Here is a 27,674-nt window from a genome sequence, read left to right as displayed (position 1 = left end):
ATATATATATATATATATATATATATATACATTCAGAAAAATGTTTTTGCGAGTTCAAGCATAATTTTTTAAATAAATTTTCGTGGTTTGTTTTCATTATTCTTTTATAATAATTATTTTTTCACGTATAGTTTAACTTAAAATTCATACAGCAACAAGAATTTTTGTTCGAAATATTATTAATAAGTGTTTGAGGGGAGGGTCATTTTTTATTGGCATAGTGCAGATGATGTTGAAATAATTACTGAGGATGAAGCAATCTTGGTTCTTCCTCAGTTAACTTTACATAGCAGTCATTTAGTGTTTCCAATTTTTTTTTTCAACTTATAGTTTTGGCTAATTTACCGAAATTGATCTCAATCAACTATATTACGTCCATTAAACACACCATTCTATGTAAAAGTAAAATATATACTTAGAAGTTTTTAATAAATTTCACAAATGAAATTGTTTTGTTTTTGCTTTAAAATTTTCCGTGATACAGATTTAAAAGACAGTAAATATCTCATAAACAGATGCATTTACAAAAAATAATTTCCACTACAAATTTACATACTTTATCATGTAAGTACTTCCTTATCACTTTTTTTTTTAGATATTCTTCATTTAAACTTAAATAAAAACCTCTTACTTAAACCACTTACCTCTTACTATAAGGTAAGTGGGACACCCATCCGATTTTTTTTTTAATATAATCGTTAAGAATAGTTAAAGCAATATTTTAGAAAATAATGATAAACATTTGTTTATTAATGATGTCCGAGATAAAACTAGACAAATTTAATATATATATATATTTTTTTGTTTCAAAATTTTTGCATAAGGTTTCAAAAATAAACTATTCTCAAAAGGGGTCCCACTTACATCAACCAAACCTATTGCATTTTAAATATAATTTTTTATAATATAATTTGCATAATGCTTTTTATTCAAAATGTTTGGAGTTAAGCAACAGTATTCGACTGTAAGCACATGCAAATTGCGTGACCCTGAGCGGTTGATTCAGTTTTTAAGGCAATTAGTTATGAGTTCAGTTTAAATTCAGGGTGAGATGGAACAGTCTGCTTGAACTTGAGGTTCATGGATATGATACTGTCCACCTCTGAGAAGTTCAGCTATGGCCTTGAGCAAGTCCATTTCTTTGAAGTGAGACCAATCAGTAAGAAGAGGAATTGTTAGGCGCAAAATTGGGCTACCATTGCAACCCTTTTATTGGCGAGAAAACGCTGTACCGCTTGCTACTTCTGACCTGAATAGTAATATCGTTCGCCAAATGGGCAATAACACTGCAAACTGAATCCACAAGTTCTTAAGCCGTTTTTCCTCACCCATATTTCAACAAATGGAATCGTTTGATCGGTCGGGCAGCCGAGCTCAACTTGCCAGAGGTGGACAATAGCAAAAGCTGCTGCATGTTCATATATAGTTGGTGAAAGTTAGGACTTAGATCAAATATAGGCTCTCATAAAATTAACTTTTTTCCCGTGCATGCATTGTCTTTAGTGTAAGGCTACAGTGCACACATTTTTTTTTCAATAATTGATCTAGATACCTAAAACTTTGGTACATTTATTGCATCTAAAACAAAAAAAAAAAATATTTAAACAAAAAAAATTCACACATTTCAAATTGCTCCATGCATCCCAATTATTTTTCAAACTTTAGATTTCCACTTGTTTTTTAATCATTAGGCAAAATTACATTAATGTACGCAGTACATGTAACGCTATATGGAACAGTTCATAAAAAATGCCTGAAAATGAGAATTTATGTGAAATTTTTAGCAAAACAATGATTCAGCGAAACATTGATTTTAACAACAAAAGAGTTGAATTTCTAATTTCACGTAATCGTCATTACTGAAATTCATACGTTCAACTATAACTAGATAATATCCGAATGTGTTTCCAAAGTTTCAATATAATCCGATAAATATTGTGGTGCATGGAACATTTTAAGTTCCTGTTTTTATGTAAATAGTGACAACAGTGTAATAAATGCTGCAAAATGTAAACTGTGCGGCGTGATCACAGATGAGCAAAACAAAACGAACCCGTAATTCATTAAATAATGCATGGAATGAAAAAAAAATCTTGTTGCCCTGAATACAGTAGCTGATATAGTATAGAAAAAGGCTAAAAAAAGGTTTTCGATTTTTTGCTCAAGTTTCAGCATTTTTAGTGTCTTTTGTAGTCTTAGCTAACTGTTTTTTTTTTTTCGGTCTCTTGCTTATTGATGGAATAAAAACACCATTCACGAAGTTTCTCCTGATAGAATTTAACACTTTCAAGTCTGAGCTATTTCGACCGCATATCTTCCTCCAGACTGGGATTTTTTGGTGCTTTGCATTATTTCTTAAAAAATAGTTGGAAGATATGTATTTTAGCGATTTTTATTGTATTACATGCTTCAAGATGTTTTCTTTCGTTATGAAGGAACTATTTAAATCAAATAAAAAACGATTTTTAGTAAGAAATTATCGGAAAAAACATGTTTTAAACAAAAAAAAAAAAAGTTCCGCATTGGAAAACATCAATTTTAACCATAAAAGTTTACATAACCTAAAATAAAAACTTACATAAAGCTTGAACAGGTATCTGAAAAATAGGGATTTTTTTTTTTGCAAAAAAAAAAAAACAATATTTAATGAAATTTGTTTTTGTAGGGTACATTTCAAATCACGAACTCTAATTTAAGCCGAAATTCTATCATGTTTAATGTAGTTATTAATGTCTGGTGTTGCCATGTATGTTTTTTGTTTGAAAGTAAAAGTACATAGTATCTAAAAAGGCTAGAAACGTATATCACTCGTACTTTTATAGCTAAGACAGTAAAAATGTGACCCCGAGAGAATCTCGGGCTTAGTTAACTTCACCAAAAACGGCAACCCGAGTGACGCTCGGGCATAAATTTCAAAGTGTAAAATGGAATAGAAATTTTGCAGCCTTTTCTTTGAGTTCTGTACCTACTCAGGATTTAAATATAGTATTTTTGTTCTTACCTGGTAGTGAACTTGCACTTTGACTGTGGAGAACTTGACGGGCACCCCCTGGTCGTGCGCCCGTACCGTGAGCGTGATGACGGGCAACCCCGGATCCAGCATGTCCGGGTTGGGGAGGAGGGACGCCGTGAGACCCAGTTCTCCTGAACGCGGGTCGATCCGGAACTTCTCCTGGTAGTTTCCGTTCACGATCTCGTACGTGATTTCGCTGTTGGGACCGGGTCCGTCGGCGTCGTAAGCCTGCGTGAGAAATCGGTTCGTGAGTGCTTGGTTACAGCAGTGCAATTCATTATTTTTTAAGCATTTTTATTATACCAACTAGACCACTTAGAGACTTCGGGATTTCATTAAATGATTTGCTTAATCATAAGGTACCATTTAACGCTGAAAAATTAAAATTCTAAAACAAAATTATTATTTCGTTTAGGATGAAAAACAGCAAATTTCATTTAATTTCTCCATTAAATGTTTAAATATAAAACTCATTGTTGCAAATTTTATTGCCTTGCAACAGTGATCGCCCACAAAGTTGCGATTTGGCAGTTCAAGGGGGCTATAAATTCGTGAGGGCGATAGGGAGGATTAGTATTTGAGCCGCTCAGAAGCCAATGCGGTTAAGTCCAAATCACAAAATTTGAGAAAATTAATGTTTTTTGATACATTAGTTTTTAAAATTCTTGGTGTATTAATTTTAATTAGAAAAGTGTATAAAATCTTTTTTCGAAATGAAAACTCTGCAAAAAAACAAGATATGTTCAGGATGTGTAAGTAAAAACGTAAGTATTTATTGAAATAATGACAGCATCTTAAAAATTTTAGGACTTATACCTTTTGGCAGATGAAAAATATAAGAAATTTATGTAAAAATAATAAAATAACATTTATTGTCAAAAGTTTTATGTTTATTCATCATAACAAACACCATCTTCTTACGAGTTATTTAAATGTAAATCTTGATCTCCATGTGTTGTCCTTAATGTCTGTAAAAGTTGTGTTTAATTGGAGGTGTATACTTTAATAAACATATGGTGTCTTTTTTTGTTTCTCTTGAAATTGTTCTGAATATAGGTTGAGTTATATTTTTTAAATTCACTGGCCACCTATTTTTTCTTTTTTTTTATATCAATTACATGAAAGGTATCATCCTCGTCAAAATTATGTTTGAACTTAATGCTGCTTGGGTTTGACCTTTCCAATTTTATGCATCTCATACTAAGCCAATTAATTGACTGTTAGTCCACTTGTTGATTTTTTTCTGTTGGTAACAGCTTCTTCCAATGGTTTTGTGGAAAGAAATTCTTCTGGATTCTGTCCTGAACATGAATCTGAATACATTATAATTTTTTGAAAATCCTTTGCGTACAGTTTAATGTGTTTAGCTAAACACGATGACACTTCTTGTGAACCCCGCGATGCTTGGGTTATAGGCCAAACATACATGTAGCCCTCGTTAGTCTTTAAATCATGGCAACCAAGTTTGTATATAAATAAGTTTCTCTTGTAATAAGCCACTGATGTGGATAGTTTCGGAAATGGTAATGCTTTTTCTAAATCAAAACTAAACACGTATATTTCGTCTGAAGCTCTTAGTCGATCATTAGCCATACTATTCTATTACGGGCAATTTCTGCATTTCGCAAGTGTTTGTATGTTTAACTTCAGCTGCATTTTTTCTTCATCTATTGTAGATTGTTTTTTATTACCAAATAATCAGATTTTGCACAAGTATCTTTTGAAGGTTGCTTAAATTGTAAGTTAACTTTTGTCGAAAATAAATGGTAATAAAACTTTTCCTTTACTGGTACAATTTGCTCTTCATTACATTGTTCGACATACAGGTTATACATTTTTGCAATAGAAAGATCTGAATTCAAGTATCTGCCACTGGATTATGACTTCTTGTACAATGAATTTCTTGTTTTTCAGTGTTGCCAACAAATATTGAAGGAAGAAGAATAATTTAATTTTTATTTCAAAGTTTATGTAAAAAAACATTGATAAAAGGTGGACTTATTCACAATGGCTTCTGAAATTATTATACAATATGTTCAGAAGCTATTAAAAAAAGTGCTGTATAACCATAAAAAAATAACCAACGAGTAAATCCTTTAATAACTAAAAAGATTGATATTTATTTCGTCAAAATTTCCAAAAATCAGAAAATATCCAAAAATGGATTTAACCGCATTGGCTTCTGAGCGGCTCAATTTAAAAGACAAGATAATGATAATAAAAAGTCAATTAATACCGACGGGTCTGGGGGATGGCGTTTACGGTTTTCAACTGCCACACAATGTTTCGATTAATACAAGCTAAATAGACGAAAGTCAAGTTCAGAATTCATCATTTCATCCCACAAAATTAAAGTGTTCCTAAATTCACATGGTTTAATTGTTCAAGATGGATAGTATTTATACTAGTAAGTGCTTTTTTTTTCCTAATTTAATTACTCTATCTGATAATTAAACAATATTTAAAAAAAATTAAAGGTAAACGAAGGAGTTTTTGCTCGTTTATAACCTTTCAAGTAATGGTTATGATTTTAACCTTTTGTATCCGGCTACATTTTCTGTATATAATAGCTGCACTTTTTCCATTATTAGTAAGAGGTATTATAGTCAGCATACTCGAGCACAACATATTTCTTTTCTCTAGAGTACTTTCTTTCGAGTAGGGATTTTTTTTGAAGAAGTATTGAAGCACCCAAAGCTTTTGGTGAAAAAAATATGTTGTACTCGAGTGTGCTGACTATAATACGTCTAATTAATCATGGGAAAGATGTAGCTACTATATTCAAGAAACTTAGCCCGGGTACAAGTCTTTCCATCACTAGAAAGTTTTGAAATGGGCCAAAAATCCTTCCTTCATCGCTCAAAAAATTTTTAACATTGTCTAACTATCAGATAGATTAATTAAATTAGGGGGAAAATGCATAAATAATAACTATCTTGAACAATAAAATCCTATGAAATTAGAAACACTTTAATTTCGTGTGATGAAATGATTAGGACTCGACCGATGCATCGGCCAGGCCGATGCATCGGCGCCGATGGTTCAACAATTTAGCCATCGGCATCGGCGGCCGATGCTAACTTGCAGGAAACATCGGCCCATCGGCCTTAAAAAACATCGAAAAGCCGATGGAATTGGCCGATGTTTTTGAAAAAAAAAGGACCTTTGTTGTTTTACTTTTTAATACAAAGTAAAGGGAGTTATTGTTTTCATATAAAATTGTTTACTTAAATTTCAGTATGAATTTCTATTTTAGTCACCCCTGAAAGAGTTTTTTATACAGCATTCAGGTACCAAATAAGTTAATTGTTTCGTTGTTTCTTGCGGCTGGATGTACGTATGTATCTCTCATAATTCATAACTCAAAAATGGTAAACTGTAGAAGGCTAAATTTTCGCATGTGGGGTGTGCGTACGTTCCAGTTGTGCACTTCACTTTTTGTTTTCGATCGGGGGTTCTAAAAAGCCTATTTACTCATTTTTTGTGGCTATTAATTACTTATTTCAATGCAAAACTAATATAGCGTCTCAGACTGACAATCATTCGGCGATATATTGCCGAATTGGAGACGATGGAAACAAATATGAGATGGCGAAACCGGTTTTGTTTCATTTTGTTAGATTCCACTTGAAACGATGGTAATTTTTAATTTTTTCGATATTTGTAATATGAATCACAGTAATGCAGTCTTTTCTGTATTGCTTCGGCGGTGCTACACGTTTGAGGCCTGTCGAAATACATTTTGGGGCCTTATTTCTCTAGCAAAGAAGTTGTAAAACATTTATCATAAGCATTTTTGTAACTCCTACGGTTCCCTTATGGTTATGGGGCCTCTCGCGCAATCGCATCATTTGCCATATTTTAAATCCGCCACTGCACGTCAAAACATACTCGGATGCAAGTTTTAACAGGGTTTTTCTGCTCAATGTTTATTATTATTTTGAACTTTATTTTTTACGATTATTTTTTGTATTTCCGAGAACACTTGCGTGCCCCTCCTCCAAATCGAACAATTTCTGAAATTAAACTCTAGTTGTACTTCTGAGTTGTTTAAAACTAACACCATTCATAAAATTGAAGATCTTTTTTTCAAGCTTTTTCTATTGTTGTCAGAAATTGATTAAAGACGCTTTGAATGGAAACATAATTCGGAAACCAAAGGGACTTTTGAATTTTTTCTTCGAAAGTGCTGAAGTAGATTCAGAAACTCTTCCGAGGCGTTGGTGGCAGCGGTTCTGTACTAAAAAAATGAGGCCGAAGTTTAATGTTGAGAGTCACTCCAAAATCAGAGGGTGACCCCCCCCCCCCCTAACCCACCCTCGTCGTTTCAAGCACTTCTTAAATATTTAGCGATTATTTATTTTGGTCAAGAAATATCATTTTGCGTATTTCTTATACTTTGTTTCACCTATATTTCGTAATGCGCCATCTTTTTCGCATCATTAATAGCGATCGATTTTTTTTTCTGTTGTAAGTAACTATTTTTTTTATATAAATATATAAAATAAATGAATAAGTTACTTTCGTTTTCATCATATTTTTAATAATATGTTATAGAAAAGTTTCAAGGATTTTCTATTATGCAATTTTTTAAATTTCAGAAAATTATTGTTAAATTTCAAATTTTAATTTGAACTTGTTTGTAGTGCTTCATAAAAGATTAAACAATCAAATTGTTCAATATTACGTGTGAAAACATCAGATCAAGTAGTATATGTGTTCAGTTATTAACTTGATGTAAATATTGAGTTTGTTTATTGTGGCTGCGTTTTAAGAACCTCACTCTTTTCATGGCTATTTCTTTTTTTTCGCAAAATTTATGTCACGGTTATAGCTTTTATGAAAAATGCAAATTTTTCCTTTCATAAATTTTAAATAAGTATAAAAATATTCTTATTATGATTTAATATTATAATTTATCTGTTCCCTTTTTTGTTTAATTTGATGACTAAAAATGTCTACGTGCAATCCCTCCACTTTAATTGCGTAATTTGTTGACGGTTTCATAGTTTTATTCTTAATTTTTTTTGAATGATTAAACAACATAATTTAATGTTTTTAACGATGTTTAGTGTACCTAAATCCTTACATTATTACAATATTACTGAAATCTTAGTTATACGTTCAATTAAAAAAAAAGCCAATTGGTTATTAAACAGTCTCTTTGTTTTTCTTCCCTTATTTTTATTTTATTTTATTTTATTTATTAATTAATTAATTTATTTATTTTTGATGTTGTTTTTTCTCTTCCATCATACAGCAGTCAAAAAAGGAGAAGCATAACTACACCCTATACAGATTGTACGTAGTACGATCCAAAAGTTCGGGGGACAAGCTTTATAAAACCTTATCCAAAATAGTTCACATTACCTAAGCACATCCATCTTCAAAAGGGCACCTTGAGAGACTATGTATTTCTGCCAGTTTTCATATAACTCTTGGAAACACTCCTGGAAGCCATTTTTCGCTACCTTCTGTGATGCAGCTTTATCTTCTCCTGATGAAAGAAGCGGCGTCCATGCAATTTTTTTTTTTGCTGGGAACAGGTAAAAGTCACACGGAGCTAAGTCCGACGAATCGTTATGTTATTTGTTTGTCACATCAACGTTGGCAGAAGTGCATAGTCGTTCAAGGTGAGTATTTTGTAGATAGATGTACTTCGGTAATGTGAACTATTCAGGGTAAGATTTTAAACAACTTGTCCTCGAACTTTTAGATGATACTACGTACGTATGAGTTTTCAACTTACTATTTCATAACGTTTTTGAGTGACGCAAGTTTACGCGCATGCAGCCATCACATGAGAATTTGCGATAAATAACTAAGGAGGCGTTCAAAATAGATATTTCGGTCATCTATATGTTCTTAGGTACATATGCATGCCGAAAAAACTTGTGAAGTTTAAATTGGGTGATCGTAAAATAAAAATTTAGGTCGAAATCTGATTTTTTCTCTTTTTTTTTTTTTGTGATTACAATTCCTTATTCGTAGAAAGGAAGTAAAGTGAAATGAATCAATGATCCTTTAAATCTCTGACAATCTTATCAATTTATTTCTGTTAGATTTTTTTTTGCCATCGGCCAACGGCATCGGCCATCGGCCATCGGCAATCGGCCATTTGGAGGAAAACAATCGGCCATCGGCCATCTTTGAACAATCGGCCAACAATCGGCATCGGCCCATCGGCCAAAAAATGCCATCGGTCGAGCCCTAGAAATGATGTCTGGAACTAAACTGATTTATTCAATTACAAACGGATACGTACCGTTGAATCTTATTAATCACGTGACGGAAGGGAGTTAGACATAAACAAATAACTAAGTATCATGTTTTGGTTTATTGTTTGCATTATCCCAATACCAAAGTTTAGAATTTTGAACATGACTTTTGTTCACCTAGCTTGTACTAATCGAAACACTGTGTGCCACCCTCTTGAATAGACCATGGATCCGCCCCTGGGTGTTCTCTGAGCGAAAGCCACAGGAATGTCGGACATAACGTCCAAATCCAGACAAATTGAGACAAAGGAAAAATTTTAAAATCCGGACGTTTTGTCCAGCCTGCTCAGAAAACTGGACGTTACGTCCTAGCTGTCCAAAAATGAGGACTTTTTGTCCATGGACCTTTTGTCCGTCGGCCCTTCTGTCCCTCGGACGTTTTAGACCTGGACGCTTTGGACCTGGACATTTTGTCTGTGGACGTTTTGGATCTGGACTTTACGTCCCTCGGACGCTTTAGACCTGGACGTTTTGGATCTGGACGTTTTGTCCGTGGACGTTTCGGATCTGGACGTTATGTCCCTCGGACGTTTTGGATCTGGACGTTATGTTCCTCGGACGTTTTGGACTTGGACGTTTTGTCCGTGGACATTTTGGATCTGGACGTTATGTCCCCCGGACGTTTTGGATCTGGACGTTATGTCCGGCTCCCAAGCCACGGGCACTTACTTGCACTCTGAGTGTCTCGTAGAAGCTTCTCATGTCGGGGTTGAGGACGGCGTCGTATCTGGGCTGTAGGAAGACGGGTGCGTTGTCGTTGGCGTCGGAGAGCACCACGCGCACTTCCACGGTGTTCCGGTTGCCCTTGCCCTGGTCGTCCCTCGCCTCGACCGTCAGCTGGTACTCCGGGATGCGTTCGCGGTCCAGACCCTCGCCGCTCAACAGGCTCAACTCGCCACTCACGGGGTCCAGGCGGAGACTGCAACGAAAGAAGAAGACTTTGAAGTCCCTTTGAATAATGCAGTAAAGATGATTTGCACCACTTTACAATATTTATTGCACTAACTGCAATTTAGAAAGACGACGGTTCAGTTATTTAGGGATACTTTGAACCTTGCAGTAAGATTGTTTTTTACCACTTTACAATGCTTAACGCAAAACTGTAAGAAGATGTTACAGTTCTTTAGGGCTACTTTGACCCATGTAGTAGGGCTACTTTGCACCACTTTACAATGTTTAGTATATTTAATGCAAAAGCATAAGTCATAAGAAGTTGTTACAGTTCTTTAGGACTACTTTGAATCATGAAGTAAGGCTGTTTTGCACCACTTTATATACAAGGTTTAGTATATTTAACTTCAGGGTTCATGCGAAAACTGCAAAAAAAGAAAGACAATGGCCCAGTCATTTACGGCATCTTTGAGCCATGTAGTAGGGCTACTTTTGCACCGCTTAACAATGTTTATAATATTTACTGCAATAAAAAAAGAAGATGGTATAATCATTTAGGGCTACTTTGAGACATGTAGTAGGGCTGCTTTGCCACACTTCACAATCTTTAGTTTATTTAACTTCAGTAAAAACTGTAAAAACCCTTATACTACATTTATTTAGCAGGCTTTTTGTATCCCGAATAGAGATGTAAAATTTCCGGAAATTTTGAAGTGGTGAAAAAAAAAACCGGTTTTTTACCGGTTCTTTTCTGGAAAAATTGGAAAAAATTGGAAAATTTGATTTCGTTATGAATGAAATTTGGGTTTCTTAACAGCTCTGTGTTTCTTGTAACATATAAAGGGTTAAGCATTAAAAAAATATATGCTGTCCAGACATCTTCTTTTTCTGCTTGACGGAATACACATAAAAGTGAGATTAATTAGAAAAACCATTTGGTTTTATAACTACTTAGAGAGCTTTCATGGTCAAACCCAGAAATAAGTCAAATCGTCACTCAACCAATAATATTGGGTAATGTGTGTCTAATCATAACAATTACATTTTATAATTTAGATTGCCTTTGAAACTTCTGAAAATTTCGACTTTCAAACATGATTGATACATTTTTTTGGAAGAAAAATAATACAATGTTACTGTCGGAGAATGAAAGCTATTGAGTTTTGATTTTTTCCAATCCAGTCTAAGTCCAAATCAAAACTAAATTGGTTTTTCTTAAGCTGAACCAAAATTAAACTGGAGTTAAGTTTATTCATACGGCCATGCTAAGCACAGTAGTAAAAGTAGTCATACCAGCCCTTTTGAACAAATTTAAGTTATTATAACTAAGTGTTTATATGTTTCGCATTTTACTTAATAAATAAAATGTTTTAGGGTCATTTGATCAAGAGCTATTGTTTTGAAAAATTCTTAAAAAAAAAAAAAGACATCTGAGTCAAATATATGGAAGAGCCACACTTTACAATATCTCAGCTTGAGCCCAACTGCAAAGTCCCCTTTTTTGCTTAGTACGGCAGTATACAAGGTGCGGTAAAAAAAAATATGGGACAAGAATTGTATCATCGAATGGAAAAAAAATAATTTAATTTTAATGAGTGCCTAATTTATTTTTGTTTCTCACTTTATTAGGAAATAATTTACAATATATTACCTAGTTTATGTATTGTTTTTTCGGTTTTCTTACAATTTTAAGCGAAATACCTGCTATTTTAAGTTGTTTAACCAAGTAGAACCACAGTTCGTTTGCTTGTTGTGCCTTGACAAACAGTATTTGAAACTGCATGCCGTTTCAAGTGTCTTGGAAATAATAGTTGATGTCCTGAAAGTGTACAAAAATGAACAGTGAACATTTCAGTTAATCGTCAGGTCATCCAAAAGTGAGTTCAATGAAATCCTCGGGTTTCCACGAGAGCCGTTGTTTGGGAATTTGTGACCGATAAGTGCGACTAAGGGAAAAAACAGCTCAAACAGAAGTTTTGCAAGTTCCAAAAATTCAGGCATTCGTATGACTCTAACGATGCCAGAAACGTTTGAGACGGGCCTGCAAGTCCACGATGGAGGATTTCGATGGAAGAACTTTCACTGATTTACCGTTCAACCGGTTCATATCCCCCAGAACCATAGGATTTGATCTGTAGACACCATAGGCTCCCATATAGGGGGGGGGGGAAGTGGGGGCTCAAGCCCCCCTTTAGAAATGAGAATTCCTTCCTTTTAATACGTTTTTCTTTGTAAAAATGTAAAAACATTTTTTCTCCAGCCATTAATGAATTGGTTCTCAAAAATGTTAAATTTTATTAGCTGTAATCTGTACTAAAGCCGGTTTCCATGGGGAAAATATCCTGCTAAACCATGGGGAAAATATAAGAGTCCCGCCCCCCTCTTAAAATTTTGCATATGGGAGCCTTTGGTAGACACTCCAAGCACCTTAGAAAGTGTTAGCTATCGCCAAAATCCAAAATCAGGCTTGGTCAAGGTCAGGACCCATGGAATCAGGACAAGGGACAAAAATCTCTAGTTTTTTGCGGATGAGGAACGTTTATGAATAAAAAAGTGAACCAGGACATTTTAGAAGTTATTGTACTTCTGTGGGCCTAAGAGCACTTCAGCATTGTAGAGACTGGACATTTTCCTTTAACTCCACACCGATTCATATGGCCAAAAAGACAAGAGTGGTGCAAAGCGCATTGTTTTTGACAAGATATCATCTTTTGAGTGGACGCTCTACTCGCTCGACCTCAATCCCATTTATTACACCGTATGGCCTATTTTAGAGTCAAAAGTCTACCCTAAACTACACATAAATTTAAACTCTCTAAACTAATTGCTTTATAGGAATAGGATTGATAAAAGGACTTGCTGCCCTTGAATGAAAATTTAATAAGCAGTTGCATCTCTGTATTACTGCAAAAGGCTGCTAGTTTAAAACCAATTAAATGTAATGATTGCTAAAGGTCTTCTCATATTATTATTTTTTGTGTTTTATTAGTTTATTTATTTTTAATAAAGTTTCTTGGAAAATTGCTTGCCCGGGTTTTTTCCGCACCCTGTACATTTGGTTTGCAGTCAGCAGAAACATAGTTTTGTGATTAAAGTTATGCTTGCTTGTTTTATGAAGAAGGAAAATGAATTCTTCACTAAGGTTATTGGTTTAAGCTTTTTTGTAAAAAGTATTGTTACACATTTTTTGATATATATGCAAATTATATTGTCATACAACAACTTGCATTAAGGTTAAACAGTATTTTAACATAAAACGGGAGGGGGGGAGGAAATTACATCAGAATTTAAGCGTGAGAAATTTCTAACCACTTTTTGCTGAACATTTCAATTAAAACCCTGAAAAGTTGAAAAAATTCTTTTTTTTTTTTCAATTTTTCCGAAGTGGAAATTTATTCCTTCGGAAAAAAAACGGTTTTTTCCGGTTTTTTTTTTCGGAAATTTTCCGGTTTTTCTTCCGACTATTTTCATCTCTAATCCCGAATATTTTTTTTTCTCACCGTGTAAAATGTAAATAAATAAGTTGGTAACTCTATACTCAATCAGCTAATGAGTTACCGCCCCCAAGTAGCCGTCCGCATGCAAAAACTTGAGCCATGTAGTAGGGCTTCTTTGCACCACTTTACAATGTTTAAAATATTTAATGCAATAACGAAAGAAGATGGTACAGTCATTTAGGGCTACTTTTAACTTCAAAAGAAACTGTAGAATTTTTTCTGCTACACCTTGATAACATAGCAACTTAATATGACATAAACTTTAACCTTTTTTTCAACCGTGTACAATAATAAATACGTGTTTATAAATAAGCTGGTACCGATGTACTCAATGGGCTGTGAGTTACCGCACTCAAGTAGGGACCTAAGGCAAAACAGCAAGCATATATCGACAGCCAGTTATAATCAGAGGCAGATGTCCTCTCATTGATGTTCGATATGAGAAGATCAATGACTGGACATCTGTATCCAACTTGGTAATGACTCTTCTGGACTGACAAAACTGCAGTCTGTCGATGTCGCAACCAAGCTGTTGGTAGTTATCCTGGTTTGAACACGGCAAATTACGGCTTTTATCTTAAGGGGGTCTAAAACCCAAAAATCGTCAAATTTTGCTTTTTTTCTTCTTTTTACTTCCTTTTACAAAAAAGGAAGAATTGTATTCGCGAAAAAATTTTCAATCAGAAATCGGCCTTAATTTCCATTTTTCTCACTCCCGAATGAATGTTGAATTTATTTTTCGACCCGACCACACGTGGATATATGCCTAAGAACGTACCGACACCCGAAATATCCATTTTGACGACCCCCGAGTTAATTACAACGAATTTTCTCGTGACATCCGTATGTACGTATGTATGTGCGTATGTGTGTATGTGTGTATGAATCTCGCATAACTAAAAAACGGTATGTTCTAGAAAGTTGAAATTTGGTACATAGACTCCTAGTGGGGTCTAGTTGTGCACCTTCCTTTTTGGTTGCATTCGGGTGTTCCTAGGGGGTCTTTTGCCCCTACTTGGGGGGAAATCATTGTTAATTTCGATGTAAACTCAAATTGTTTTATAATTTCCCGGACACTTGACGATATATCGCCAGTCTTTTGGTCGCCAAGTTGTGTCGCCAACTTGGCGACATGTTTGGAGATTTTTTTTTTTTTAAATTTAGTTTTAGTTCGGCCACTGTTGGTGAGAGAGTAAACAACTGAATCACATTAAAATTGCCAGTAATGGGGAAATGACATTAAATTGGAGTAACAGAAAGTCATGTGAAAGTCAGCTCGTTTTTGTTAATAATTTAAAAAGCTTCTCCGTTTCTTTTCTGCTTAAATTGACGTTTGAATCTTCTTTCTATCTGAATTAGAACAAAAGCTCTAATTATTTTTGTTGCATGCATTTAATTAATATTATTTTTAACTTTAAAACTTTAAACTAGTTTTTTTTCCATGATGTCATTTTTCCCGAATTTTTGCATTGAAACTCTTTTAAGACAAGAACTGATAAAGATAAAGTAATGAAATTTCGAGCACATATTTTTCAAATAGTTTTTCTTAATTTTTGTTCGGCAAATTAAGAAAAAAAAAATATTTTTTTTAAAGCAAGGATCTTAGATTTTTTCGAAATTTTTCTTCAAATATTTTCTATTTTTATTGAATTAATATTTTTTAAAAAACCGAATAAAATTAAAGCTTAGATATTTGTGCGTATTTTTTTGAAAAAAAAAATGAAAATTGACCAAGAATATCTTGAATTTTAGCGATTTAAAGCAACCCCATTTAAAAAAAATAATTAAATTTAAATACTTTTGTATATTTATGTTATGATTTTACTTATTAAATAGATGGTGAATCAGTGAAAAAAATGTAAAAACTCACAACACTGTTCAATAAAATGTTTTTCAAAACGTGTCCCGGACTACCTTACGCTTTTACTTCTGTTTTACAGTTGAACCGCACTATTGCACGAGTACTCTTGCTGGTGAGCTAAATTCATTTCAGCTACCAATTTGTTGGTAATCTAAACTTCAATGAGAGAACATCTAACTCGAGAAACTGCAGTCTTCAGATGTCATAACTGGGCTGTCGGTATGATTACACGTGGTTTTTCCTTCGCCATGATTTGTGGACTAGAAGTTACTGCCTTTGTAGTAGGGCGGTTTTTAACCACTTGAAATTTTTAAACATATTTTAATTCAAAAGAAACTGTGGAAGGTTCAAGATGGCATACTGCATTTTTGAAATACCATTACATAAAAATACAAATTATTTGGTTAGTTAGCAACCAGAATGAATGACCTGTTTAATCTTCATTTTCCATATTCAATGACATTTTCAGTAGCTTTTAGTTGGTTATGCGGTTCAAATGGTTTTTTCCTTGCGGTCTAGATTTTTTGCCGCCTTAAGGCTTTTTATGATAAGCGTGTCATTTTCCAGAAGACCAAATTCCAGTTTTCTGATTTCTAACATAACCCATAAGATACCGTAGTTCCATATGCTACTTCCATCAGTCACGCTAGCCTTCTTGCTGACACGCTTTTAGGGGGGAAAACCAGTTTAATAGGCCAAAATTTAAGAGGTTTTCTTGATTTCTTTTAACATAAAAGAAACAATCAGAATTTCTTTAACACTGGAGCATATTTTATTCATCTTTTGAAGTACACCTTGTAATTTTTTGAAGTTATTTCCCACCAAAATTTGTGGAGTTAGAAACTGCTGTCCGTGGGTAGTCGCCATCACAACTTGTTGCTGGTGTGCATTACCGAAGCCACAATTTTGGCCTCTAATCATTACAATTTTTCTTTCCCGTAAACAACATTTTCCCCTAGAATATGAGCCAAATTTTGATCAAAAAAGTTGAAAATTGCATGGTTTTGTTTGATTACAATGTTCTATTTTTTCATTTTTTTTTCACATTTCCCCCTTGCATCAAAAAATATTTTTATATTAATATCATTAAAAAGTTAGGTTCATATGGAGTATAATTGAATAAAGAGTATACACAAATTTTCAGAGCGATTGGTCAAAAACTCTTTGAGCTAGAGTGCAAACCAGTTGAAAAAAAGTTGTTTTGAGAAAAACGCGTTTAAAAAAAATGCTGTGAACGTTTTCGAACCTCCACAGTCACTTTTAGTGCTCATAGCATCGGAACTAATCGGAATTTTCCCCTCAAACTTTAGTGACATATTCTTGAATAGTTTTAATAATATTTTATGATATAAAAAAGTGGATGTTTTGACCGGTCTAAACTGGTTTCCGCCCTTAAGCAAGCTTAATGTTTTGTTCTTTACATTGCCCACTTTGTGCTCGCCCAGTAAAGGTGGATGCCGGTTTCCAACGATCCTGAAAACAATATGTTACTCTTGATAGGGTGCAGAAACATTTGGAAATTTGTTCTTAAAGATTTCAATAATTGCTTCAAATGAATGAGAAGAGAAGTTGCGCAAAAATTAAAATTCTTTCATCTCTATGAAAAATTATCTTGACAACACGACAAAATCAAATGCTACTGAAAGTGTCAGTGCGCATGGAAAATGAGAGTAAAAATGGTGTGTCGTTTCGCAAAAAATATAATGTTAATTTTTTTGACATTTTACTAGCCGTGTAGTATCCCCTTTCAAGTTTTTATTTTTCAAAATAATTAGGCAACATTATATCATCCAACCATTCTGAAGAGACTGCTTTCAAACATTATTTGAAACTGTTGAAATTCCAAGTACTTTTTTGTACTAATCAACGCAGTATGAAGTTCTTGTGCTGCCGTAAACTAAAAAGGAATTTTTTAACAATAAAGGACTTTTGTTGTGCAAACTTCTTGCAATACTTTCGTTAAAGCGATGCATTTTGCATCCCGGTGGCCATGTGGCTAAAAATGACTTTAAGAGTACGGATCACTTTCAATTGAGTTAATCATTCATTTAAAACGGATTTTATAATTATTATCTCTTCATTTTAATAGCTGTATAATAGTTCAGGGAGATTTTGTTTCCCGTTTTATGCTAAAAGACGCAATAACACGATTGAGAGAGAGTGAAAAATGGAGGAATTGTGGAATGGGGATCAAAGCTCCCCTGAATGTTTGTATTTCTTCTGTTAATGAATGAAAGAGTAGGTATGTGAAAGCCAAACACAACAAAAGGTGGTTTTGAGAAAAGTACGCATGAAAAATTTCCCCTTAATGGCGAACAGCCAATTTGATATCTTTATCTATGTTTTGCGAGGAAGGCGAAGTCATCATTTCTCCCGATTCTTTGAAGAGTATAGATTTGGATTGTGTCAAAAAAAAAAAAAAAAAAAAAACTTTCTGCATCAATTCGTATTGTTTATATATTTGTATCTCTATTGTATCTCTATTTTTAATGTGGTTTTGAGCTGAGTTTCTGGTGCCACCTTTTCAATGTCTCTTTGGCCAAAAAGAACAAAAAAACTTCGGTAAGTAACTAATATTGCATTTTTAATACGGTTTCTATTTTAATAGTGGTTTCTTGCTTAAAACCCCAAAAACGAAAATACATCAATATTTTTAAAAAAAATGAAATATTAGATGTGTAGATATACCACATACTTCCCAGCAATAGGTCCATTAACAGCTGTATATCTCACAACACCATAGCTTCCAGTGTCTTCATCTGTGGCCTGTAAGAAATTTTACTGCTTTATTGCAAATAATAGAGCTTATTTCAAGCGTTTAGCACCAAACTGCTCAATCTTTTTTTTTTATTTTACATTAGAGACAAAAAAAAAAAAAAAAAAAACTCTCGTTTCTAAAAGCTTCTTTTTTCATTTGAGAAACCTTCGGCGGTTGACTTCATTTTTGTTTTATTTTTAAATTTATGTTTCCCTTACGTTTTTTTAGTGGCGATATTGTAAAAGCATGGATTGAGTTGGTTTGAAGTACTGTGCAGCCTTGTTTATCCAGACTACCTGGGACCAAAGGCATTCCGGATAATCGAAAATACGGATAATCCAGAAAATATGGGAATAAGCAGCTTGACCATTCATTACATTAAAAAACTATATTTTATGGACAAAAAGTTCAAGACATCAAAACAATTTTTCAGTTCATTTCTTATCAAAGATTGGTCTACGGTTTTTTGGTTTAAACACGTGCGTTGTTTGAATAAAGGAAGATGAGCCAAATGTTTTGTCATTATAATTCAGCTGCAGTGGTACATGTTAGATTACCATAAATTCATGCACTATCTATGCTGATGATAGGCAGTGCACTGCATCGACGGTACAGTAAAATAAAAATTGAAGGTTTGGAATACTTATTGTTGCAGTTCTGCTATCAGAATTTAAAATTATTGATGTGAACATACATTTTCAAAAGGCTACAAATTTTATCCGGAGATCCGGAGATCCATGGTTTATCCGGAGATCCGGATAAACCATGGTCGGCTGAAAAAAATGTCGAGATTCTACTGTAAAGAGGATATTTGGCAGCATTTTGTCCTGGTTAAGAGAGATTCGTTCCAAATCGCTCTGTGACGCAATAGTTTAGGAAAGCAAATATCAAATTATGTGAAGAAAAAAAAAACACTTTTGAAGCTTTGTGGATTGAGTTAGTTTTGATACAAAATGAAGGGTTTGCAACAACACAGAGTTAACTCTCTTTTTTTGGTCGTTTGGTTCAACAAGGAGTTATCTCCGGTTGATAGTTCTCAAGTTATTCGGTAGAATGAGTTAGCTGCTTCATTCGCTTGAGGCAACATGGAGTTAAATCCAGGATATTTCCCAACACTGAAAAAAGAAGTTAACTTTTTGTTGCTACACACCCTTCAACTGTCTTTTTTACGACAATTGTGTGCTTAAAAAAGAAAATCCTCTAAAAAAGAAGGCGAGTAATTATGTTGTTTCTCAGTATCTCAAACCGATACTTGAGCTGAAACCACGAGTTCAGATCGTCAGGAACTTTCTTGAATAAACTGTCAATAAAGATGTGTATCTTACGTAAATTAACCTGAGCTCATTCGTTGAATCACAAATTTTTGCTTAACGAGTTGCCTATTATACCGGGTGTTTCAAAATAATGTATACACACTTTGAACTTCCATAGAAAGTTTATTTAATATTCTACAAAGTTAAATTTCAGAATTTCCCGCTCCACAAAACTAATGTTATTTCTTAACCAGGTGGCAGCATAATCGAATAGAAATATCAACATAGCGGAAGTACGTTTGAGATTTGAAAAACGTAAGCAGGTTATTACGTGGTACTGAAAGTTGGTAATGTTAAAATTCAAAGACAGTGGAGAAGGAATTATTTATACAGAACCATCTTCAAGATTAACAATTACGCGCATCCGAGACAAATTCGAAGTTCATGGAACAGTGTGTGATGTGTATACGATGTACAGAATCAGTGGTGACTAGTACTCGGAATTGTATTGATGCTGCAGGTCACCAGTTTGAACAGTATTAACATTTGTTATTTACGTTTTATTTACATTGTAAATAAATATTCTATGGAAGTTCAAAATGTGTATACATTTTTTTAAGTATCCTGTATATAGAAATAATGCCAACTGATTGGATTAACAAAAGTCCTGGTTAAATTTAAGCTAAATTCCAGGATTTACGGTCATAGTTCATCCAGAATGTCTTCAGCAGACAAAACAGAGGTCCTCTTATGACTAATGAGAATAAGCCAAAGAGAAATCCTCTCAAATCCAATGTTAGGCCAATCAGAGGCAATGTACTTCATCAGAGGCGACGTCGAAATCAGGTCAGTTAACGGTGGTTAATTTGAATTTTTATAAATAATTAGTACCCTTCTCAGGGAAAAGTACTCACTTGTATTTTCGTGAGCACTGTACCTGGCGGTGCATCTTCTGGCAGGGTCACGTTGTACACTTCACTGGAAAACTGTGGAATGTTGTCGTTCGCATCCGTGAGCTTCACGCGAATTTCAGCAGTAGCCGACAGGGGGCGCACTGAAGCTGTCTCTTGAGCAATAACCTGAAATTCAAATTTACATTATACACGGGCGGAAAAAAATCCCAACATCAAAAAAACTTCTGCTAGCTGAGCGAAATCCGGGTGACGTGTTTATACATCTGAAAGATGACATCGATTGAAATTCTGCGCAGTAGTGCGGCGCTGGGAGTGCCACTCAGAAGTTGCAAAATAGGGCTGCTTTAAATGCATGCTGTAAAGTTCGTGAGAGTTATTTTTCTATGAAATTCGGCGTATTGAGTTTATATTAGCCTAGAATGCCTTTAAGAAGGCGAAGAAGCCATTATCAACAAATCACCGGGGTTTTTTTTTTGAGGTCGTGTAATAGGGCTACGAGACGGTGAATTTTCTTTCCGCAATATTGCATGAAAACTTGGCAGAAATGTATCCACTGTGCACGATTGTTGGGATCGGTGGTCAAGAGATGGTACTGCCTCAAGAAGAAAGGGTTCCGGACGTATTCGGCGTACGCTGTGGTGCATCGTAATGCATCTACGGCAGAGATTCGAGCTGCAGTTGGCACCACAGTGACACAACGATCTGTCAGAAATCGGTTGCTTTACAGACAAACGCCGAACCAGATGCCCTATAGCGTGTATTGCACTGACACCAAGACGTTTGCGACGTCAGTGGTGTCAAGCCAGACCTCATTGGAAGACGAAATGGAGATCTGTTGTGTTTTCTAATAAAAGCAGATTCTGCCTTGGTGCCAGTAATGGCCATGTATTGGTCAGAAAGGGGACAGAGGAACGCCTACAACCAAACAGTCTGCGGCCTAGACCCTCTAGACCAACACCTAGAGTCATGACATGAGGAGCAATATCCTATGGCAGCAGGAGCACTGTCGTGGTTATTCCAAACACACTGGCTGCAAATTTGTACGTCAGTATGGTGTTTCAACCTGTAGCACAGCCTTCAAGGGAGAGTTTTCCAACAGGATAACGCACACTCTCACACCGTTGTTGTTACGCAACGTGCTCTACAGAGTGTTGATACCTTGACTTGCGAGATCACCGGATGTCTCCAACTGAACACGTGTAGGATATCATTGGACGACAGCAGCTCCAGCATCATTCACGGCCAGCACTGACCGCCTCAACATTAACAAAACAAATTCAACAGACATGGAACCCCAAGTCACAAAGTGACATTCGGCACCTATATAGTACAATGCATTCACGCTTGAAGGTTTGATTTTAAAAATTGTGGAGTTTACACAACTATTAATGTAACAGCATTTCTCATTTGAAATGCATTTTCTTGATATTAAATTAACATGCAATCTTCAAAATTTAATCAATTAAACGTGTTAATTAGACAAATGCATTGTCCAAATTTCATTACTCTACAATATTTTTTCCTTGGTGATAGGATTTTTCGTGGCAATGTATTTGCACTTCTTTTCCTTCTGAAATTGCATTATTTGTATTTTCACAAAACGAATTCCTTTTTGATAAATGCATAAACATGGTTTTACAGCAAATGAATTATACATTCGCTCATACAGGCAACAAAAATTAAAAATATGAAACATTTACTTTAGGAAAAGTTATAAAATTTAACGAAAACTGACTAAAACGAATAATTGTTTACGTGAAAAAAAGAGAAAGACTTTCAATACGTTGAAAGTGATATTCATAATTACAAACTTAACTATAAAATAGTTTTATTGCTAAAAATGAATTTATTCAAATGCTGAAAGGCGACTCAGAGAATTTTGTGTGGTGAAAAAAACAAATGTTTCAGTGTTTGTAAATTAAGCAAAATGTTTAATTAAATATCTGGTCTACTATCTTCTTAGTGTTGAGCAATTTATTAATGGTTCTGTTTATTGAAATTAAAGTGATAACCTAGATCACTACTAATGATTAACTTATATACTAACTCTGAATTCGAGGTACTTGGTATCTGACGTCTCATAATCCAGCAAGGTGAAATTCTTGACCAACAACGAGAACATCAGCTCGTTCCTTCCCCTGGAGGGTTGTACGCTAAATGTGCCCCCGTCGCCATCCAAGACCAGCTCAAAACTACCGTTCTTTCCCTAGAAATGTAAAACGAATCGAGATCATACTAAAGGGAAACATGCAACAAAAACAAAACAGGGTACACATTGTACGCTGTAAACGAAATACTGAAATTTACGAAAAAGAATACAATGGACTCTCGCAACAACGCGATTTGGCTCACACGAAATGGGTATAATGCCAGGTTTTCACGAGTAACGCATCTCTGAGTTAACATGTGCTCTTTGGTCTAAACACGAGATTTTTTTTTTTTTGGTAGCGAATCGCGGGATGGAAGCATTGGTTTCAGTGCTGAGTACTCAAGGACGGATTCAGAAATTATTCAAGGAGAGGGCGGTTAATGTTTTAACTGACCTCATACTATGCATTATATTTACACATGCTTTGTGGGGGGGGGGGGGGGCTTTCAATTTCGTAATAATTCCGGGGGAATGTCTAGAAACTCCCTCTGCCTAACATCATCGAAAGTTGTCTAAAATTGCGCTTTTTGGAACTTCTTCAGTTTCGAAAAATTACCGGAGTAAAGTCACTGGACACATTCCTTCCTCTAACGCTATCTGAGGTGATTACACTCGTATCTTTAAGACTTAAATTATGCAAAATGCCTGGGGGAGGACCTGACCTCCAGACTTCTCTGAATAACATCAGCCAAGATCTCCTGAAATTGCCATTCTGAAAAGTCTCTGGGAGGAAGATTCGAACCCCATTACTTCCCTTGACGTCATCAAAGATGGCTTACACTTGCTCTTTAAGACTTCAATTCGGAAAAATTAACGATGCAGGGTCCCTCAAGGGAGGAGCGATCGCTCCCATTGCCCCTCCCTTGTATCCGTCTTTGTGAGCACTAAATCAGTTCTGAGTGCTTTGAGAATAGATTTTAATCTCTTTAACATCACTGATGGAAGAAGTTTGCACACCGCGTCAGTCAGTGCGCTGCTTCATTTAAAGCTAGTGAAGATAGGAAAGGAAAGTTTCTTGCAGTTAAAAGATTTTACGCATCGTAATAGTATTTTTAGTTGAACAGCCCAGTTTTTTAAGTACTGCATAAATTTGAACTTTTAAGCAAGAGACGATAATGTACAGTTAAGGAATGGTTTGCAACAGCTTGAGGGGTCCTTAAAAGTGTTCAAATGATAGTGCATGTTCATCAAAAAGTAGTATTGATGACCCTTTCTTACAACGCGAACTAAGAGCGTATTCTGCCCGCCATCCATGTTGGCAACACGTTTTCCGGTAAAATTTTGTATTGGAAAAATCATATTTAAAAAATAGCAGAAACATCAACCAATTGAAGCTGGAATCGTGTGCTGCTTTTTCAGCACAATTTGAAACTTGCTCTGTACTATAAGCGTACAATTTTAAAGTGGGATTTACCTGGAATCAAAGTCCAACATCAGATGAAATCAATCAGGATAAGGCATCATGTGAATTAAATCTATTTTTGACATCATATAAATTGAACCAGGGTACAGAAAAGGGGGGGGGGATGAATAATAATAAGGGTACAACATCATGTTATGCGCATTGAAAGTTATTAGAACACTGATAATTTGACAAAGGGGGTGAGAGCTTTCAATACAGAGCCTCGTGTCAGCCCCAACGAGTCGCTCTCAGTGGCAAAATTAAAGTTTATTGCTGGAACAATCAAAGTCATATTGAAGGAAACATGCATCAAACATCAAATCTGTGAATTAAGTACCAGAAGAACCATTACATTACTCAGGAGAAAACACTATCGTCAGCTGAAACTTCAGAAGAATATTACAAGAGTTTATTAGAACTGCGATCAAATTTTTTCCTTCCCTGCCATCCAAAATAAGTAACCCTGAGTACCCCCCCCCCCCACCGACGACCTCTACGAAGACACCGAAGCTGTCAGGACCGCCTTTGGTCCAGTTTAGACTTTTACATGTATAAATAAACCAACTGCAGCATCATGTTAAATCATCAAGGGACAAAATCATACAAAATGACTTACTTTATGCAATTAGATGTACCCTTTTTTATATATATATAATTTACAAAATATATGAAAGGAAGGGTAAATCTTATCATTGCATGCAGTTCTGTCAAGGGCTACATAGAAGACAAAGTTATATAATTGTTTAGTTGAAATTTTTAAATAGACGAACCGTGACTTTACTGCACGGAAAACGTGCCAGTTCAGTGATCTTACCTGATCATCGTCGAAAACTTTGGGGACTTCCGGCCCTTCCCAGATGACCGCGGTGAGAATGGGACTATTCTCTTCGATAGTCGCCACGTACCGCCGACTACTGAACCTCGGAGGCCGGTTTTCGGTATTGACCAGCACGACGGCCATCGTCGCCTCCGAACTGGCTGGAAGGCCGGGAATCAACTCTGATTCTACCTCCGTAGCCTGGAAAATATTAATAATATGAAGGTCGAACAATTACCATTGGTGTTAATACAGGGCATTTTATATTTTAGTCCTGCCTGACCTACGATCCGAGCGAAATTGAGCGCATCCATACGACCAGATGTCAAAGACGGATCCAGAAATTTTTCAAGGGAGGGGCGATTGATTTTTATTATTCTTACTTTTTACTATGTATACTGATTTTAAAATATTGATAACAAGGATTGTGGACTTTCATTCCGAATAGGGTCATAAACCCTAACCTCCTTTCGCTCCACATCAATGAAACTCGTCTAAATTTTAGTTTTTCGAACTTCATTTTCAAAAAACTACCGGTGGAGAGTCCCTCGAGGGAGGGGCGATCGCCCCCATCGCCTTTCCCTTTATTCCGTCCCTGCCTGATGTTATGTTTAAGCATGGCCCCACTTAATTCTTATAGGCCCTGACAATCGCTGAAACTCATGGCAACAAAGAGGGCGCTACAGGGAACCCCTGTTTCCATTACGTTGCCATTGATCGGTAGATGCAGAGGTTCCGCTCAACGCCTCTTGCGGTCAACATGAGCGACGTCCAGTCAAAAATAAACCAACTTTGGAATGTTGACATTGATTGGAGGATGCATGAGCGGATCATAGATGCATTGGTTTAACACAGAAAAGTCATAAATTGTAAAGACCCTTTAAGTCAGCGCCATATAGTTTAATCTTACAAGCTGAACAAAGCGTTCTAGAAACTTCCAGAACAATTTACAGTCAACTCTCGATAACTCAAAGCTTTAGAACTCTGATCTTCCTTTATCTCGAACTTTTCATTGGGTCCCAAGCTCTTGAGCAGATTGTGGGAACTGAAGCCCTGAATAATTAGCGACACGTCCGCCATCTTGGGGGTAAACGATGCTGTCTTCCAATATCTGATATAGGTAAGTAGCGAGTTTTGTTTCTTGATTGTGGTTCCTTATTTCCTTCAAGTTGATCCACAATCAAGAGGCACTACAATGTAATAGCAAAACACGCTACATCTATCTAGGGTTTGAATGGGAACTTTTCATAACTTGAACTTAAAATATCTTGAAGGTTTTTAACCGGTTCCTTGGGACTTGAAATTATTGAGAGTTGATAGTATTGTCTTTATTCGGTATTAAGAAGAAATGTCATGACTTTAGAATCAAATAATCAGAAAGTGGTTCCTGGGAAACAGATTTAAACTTCACATTAATAAATTAAGCATCAAATAATCATAACAACAATTGTTGGTTTGTGCTCTTCTTCTCTTCGTATCATGTGTCTCCTATCCATTTTTTTTTTTTTTTTTTTACATTTAAATTGCATTTGGCTTCTAGTTCGCGAGATTCAAATTATAGATTGTAGTCCTCTGATAAAATAAGGTTTGTCACTACCGATTTTTTATTCTATTCCATAAAATTGTAATTAACAACTAAATAGGCCCCTGTAAGAAGGGCATATGTTAAAAATTAAAAATTTTATTTTTAACTTCTAGGACAAGAAGGATTAAATATCGATGATGATCAAGTGTAACATATGCTATTCTTTCACTGTAACATATGAATTTCTTCTACAGACTCATTGAACTATTTTTTTTTTATATATATTAACGATAGTAAAACTAAGTGTGGGGCAACTGCCTGATCTGATTTGATTGTCAATTTTGGTTGTTGCTTTGTTTGTACCGATTGTGCCAAAATCGCAACAATCAAAATATTCGGCGCCATTTGATTCTAAATGAATTTATTGAAACATGTTTGTACCGGCAAGCTTGAACGATTGTTGGACAATTGTATACCAGCACGATGCTGCAAATGTATAAGATTATTCACGTTACACCAACACGCTCAAGTTTGAATGTGCAAGCATGCTTGAGCATGTGTCGACACTTTTATAAGCAAATTAAAAGCGCGAAGGAACAAAAAAAAAAAAAAAGCAGAAAATGTTCTGTCATTACTGAAACATTTCTCACTTGATGCTACGAATTAATCAGTTAGAAGCAATCAAGGAACAAAATGTTTTGTTACCGATCTTCTACCGATTTAAGTTTGATCAATCTTTATCTTTACTAATAATGAAACCAAAAGTCTGGGTCGCCGGAGCTATGTCAATTACGCGTATAGTGCCTAGACCGTTGGGCTGATCGTCATGAAATTTGGCGCAAAATTAGTTCGTAGCATAGGGGTGTGCAACCTCAAAACGAATTTTCGAAATTTCGATTTTGTTCTTTTTCTATTCCAATTTTAAGCCCATTTTGCCGAGCGAATTGCCATAACATGGACGAGTAAATTAAAATAACATGAACGAGCAAATTAGCATAACATGAACGAGCAAATTAACATAACAAGAACGAGCAAATTAATATAGCATATTGGAAAAAAGTTCATCCTCCTTTATTTGTAAATATTCAGGCGAACCGAATGTCTTTTTAATTTTTCAACTACGGGCAAAGCCGTGCGGGTACCGCTGGTGTTGAATACGATGAAATGCGAATGAAGACATACCTGGACCGACAGCACGAATGGTCCCGCTGTTTGAAATGCCTCCCTCAGAAGCTCAATAGAAGACGCTAAAGTGATCACTCCAGTCCTAGAGTGCATGTTGAAGTAAGTGATTCCTTGAGAACCTGTTGAAAAAA

General features: G+C 35.3%; 1 protein-coding gene across 1 annotated transcript in view; it reads right to left on the bottom strand.

Annotated features, from left to right (window-relative positions):
• Window positions 1–27,674, bottom strand: part of LOC129226228 (cadherin-86C-like) — a 67,922-nt gene that overhangs the window by 20,141 nt on the left and 20,107 nt on the right. The window contains 7 exon segments of the mRNA XM_054860827.1: window positions 3,002–3,241; window positions 9,961–10,210; window positions 18,236–18,306; window positions 20,466–20,630; window positions 22,513–22,671; window positions 24,831–25,034; window positions 27,541–27,662. Of these exon segments, the coding sequence (XP_054716802.1) occupies window positions 3,002–3,241; window positions 9,961–10,210; window positions 18,236–18,306; window positions 20,466–20,630; window positions 22,513–22,671; window positions 24,831–25,034; window positions 27,541–27,662 (1,211 nt within the window).

Source organism: Uloborus diversus, chromosome 7 (assembly GCF_026930045.1).
Source record: "Uloborus diversus isolate 005 chromosome 7, Udiv.v.3.1, whole genome shotgun sequence".
Lineage (NCBI taxonomy): Eukaryota > Metazoa > Arthropoda > Arachnida > Araneae > Uloboridae > Uloborus > Uloborus diversus.
Note: the sequence above shows the minus strand (reverse complement) of the source record. Positions and strands in the feature narration are given on the sequence as shown.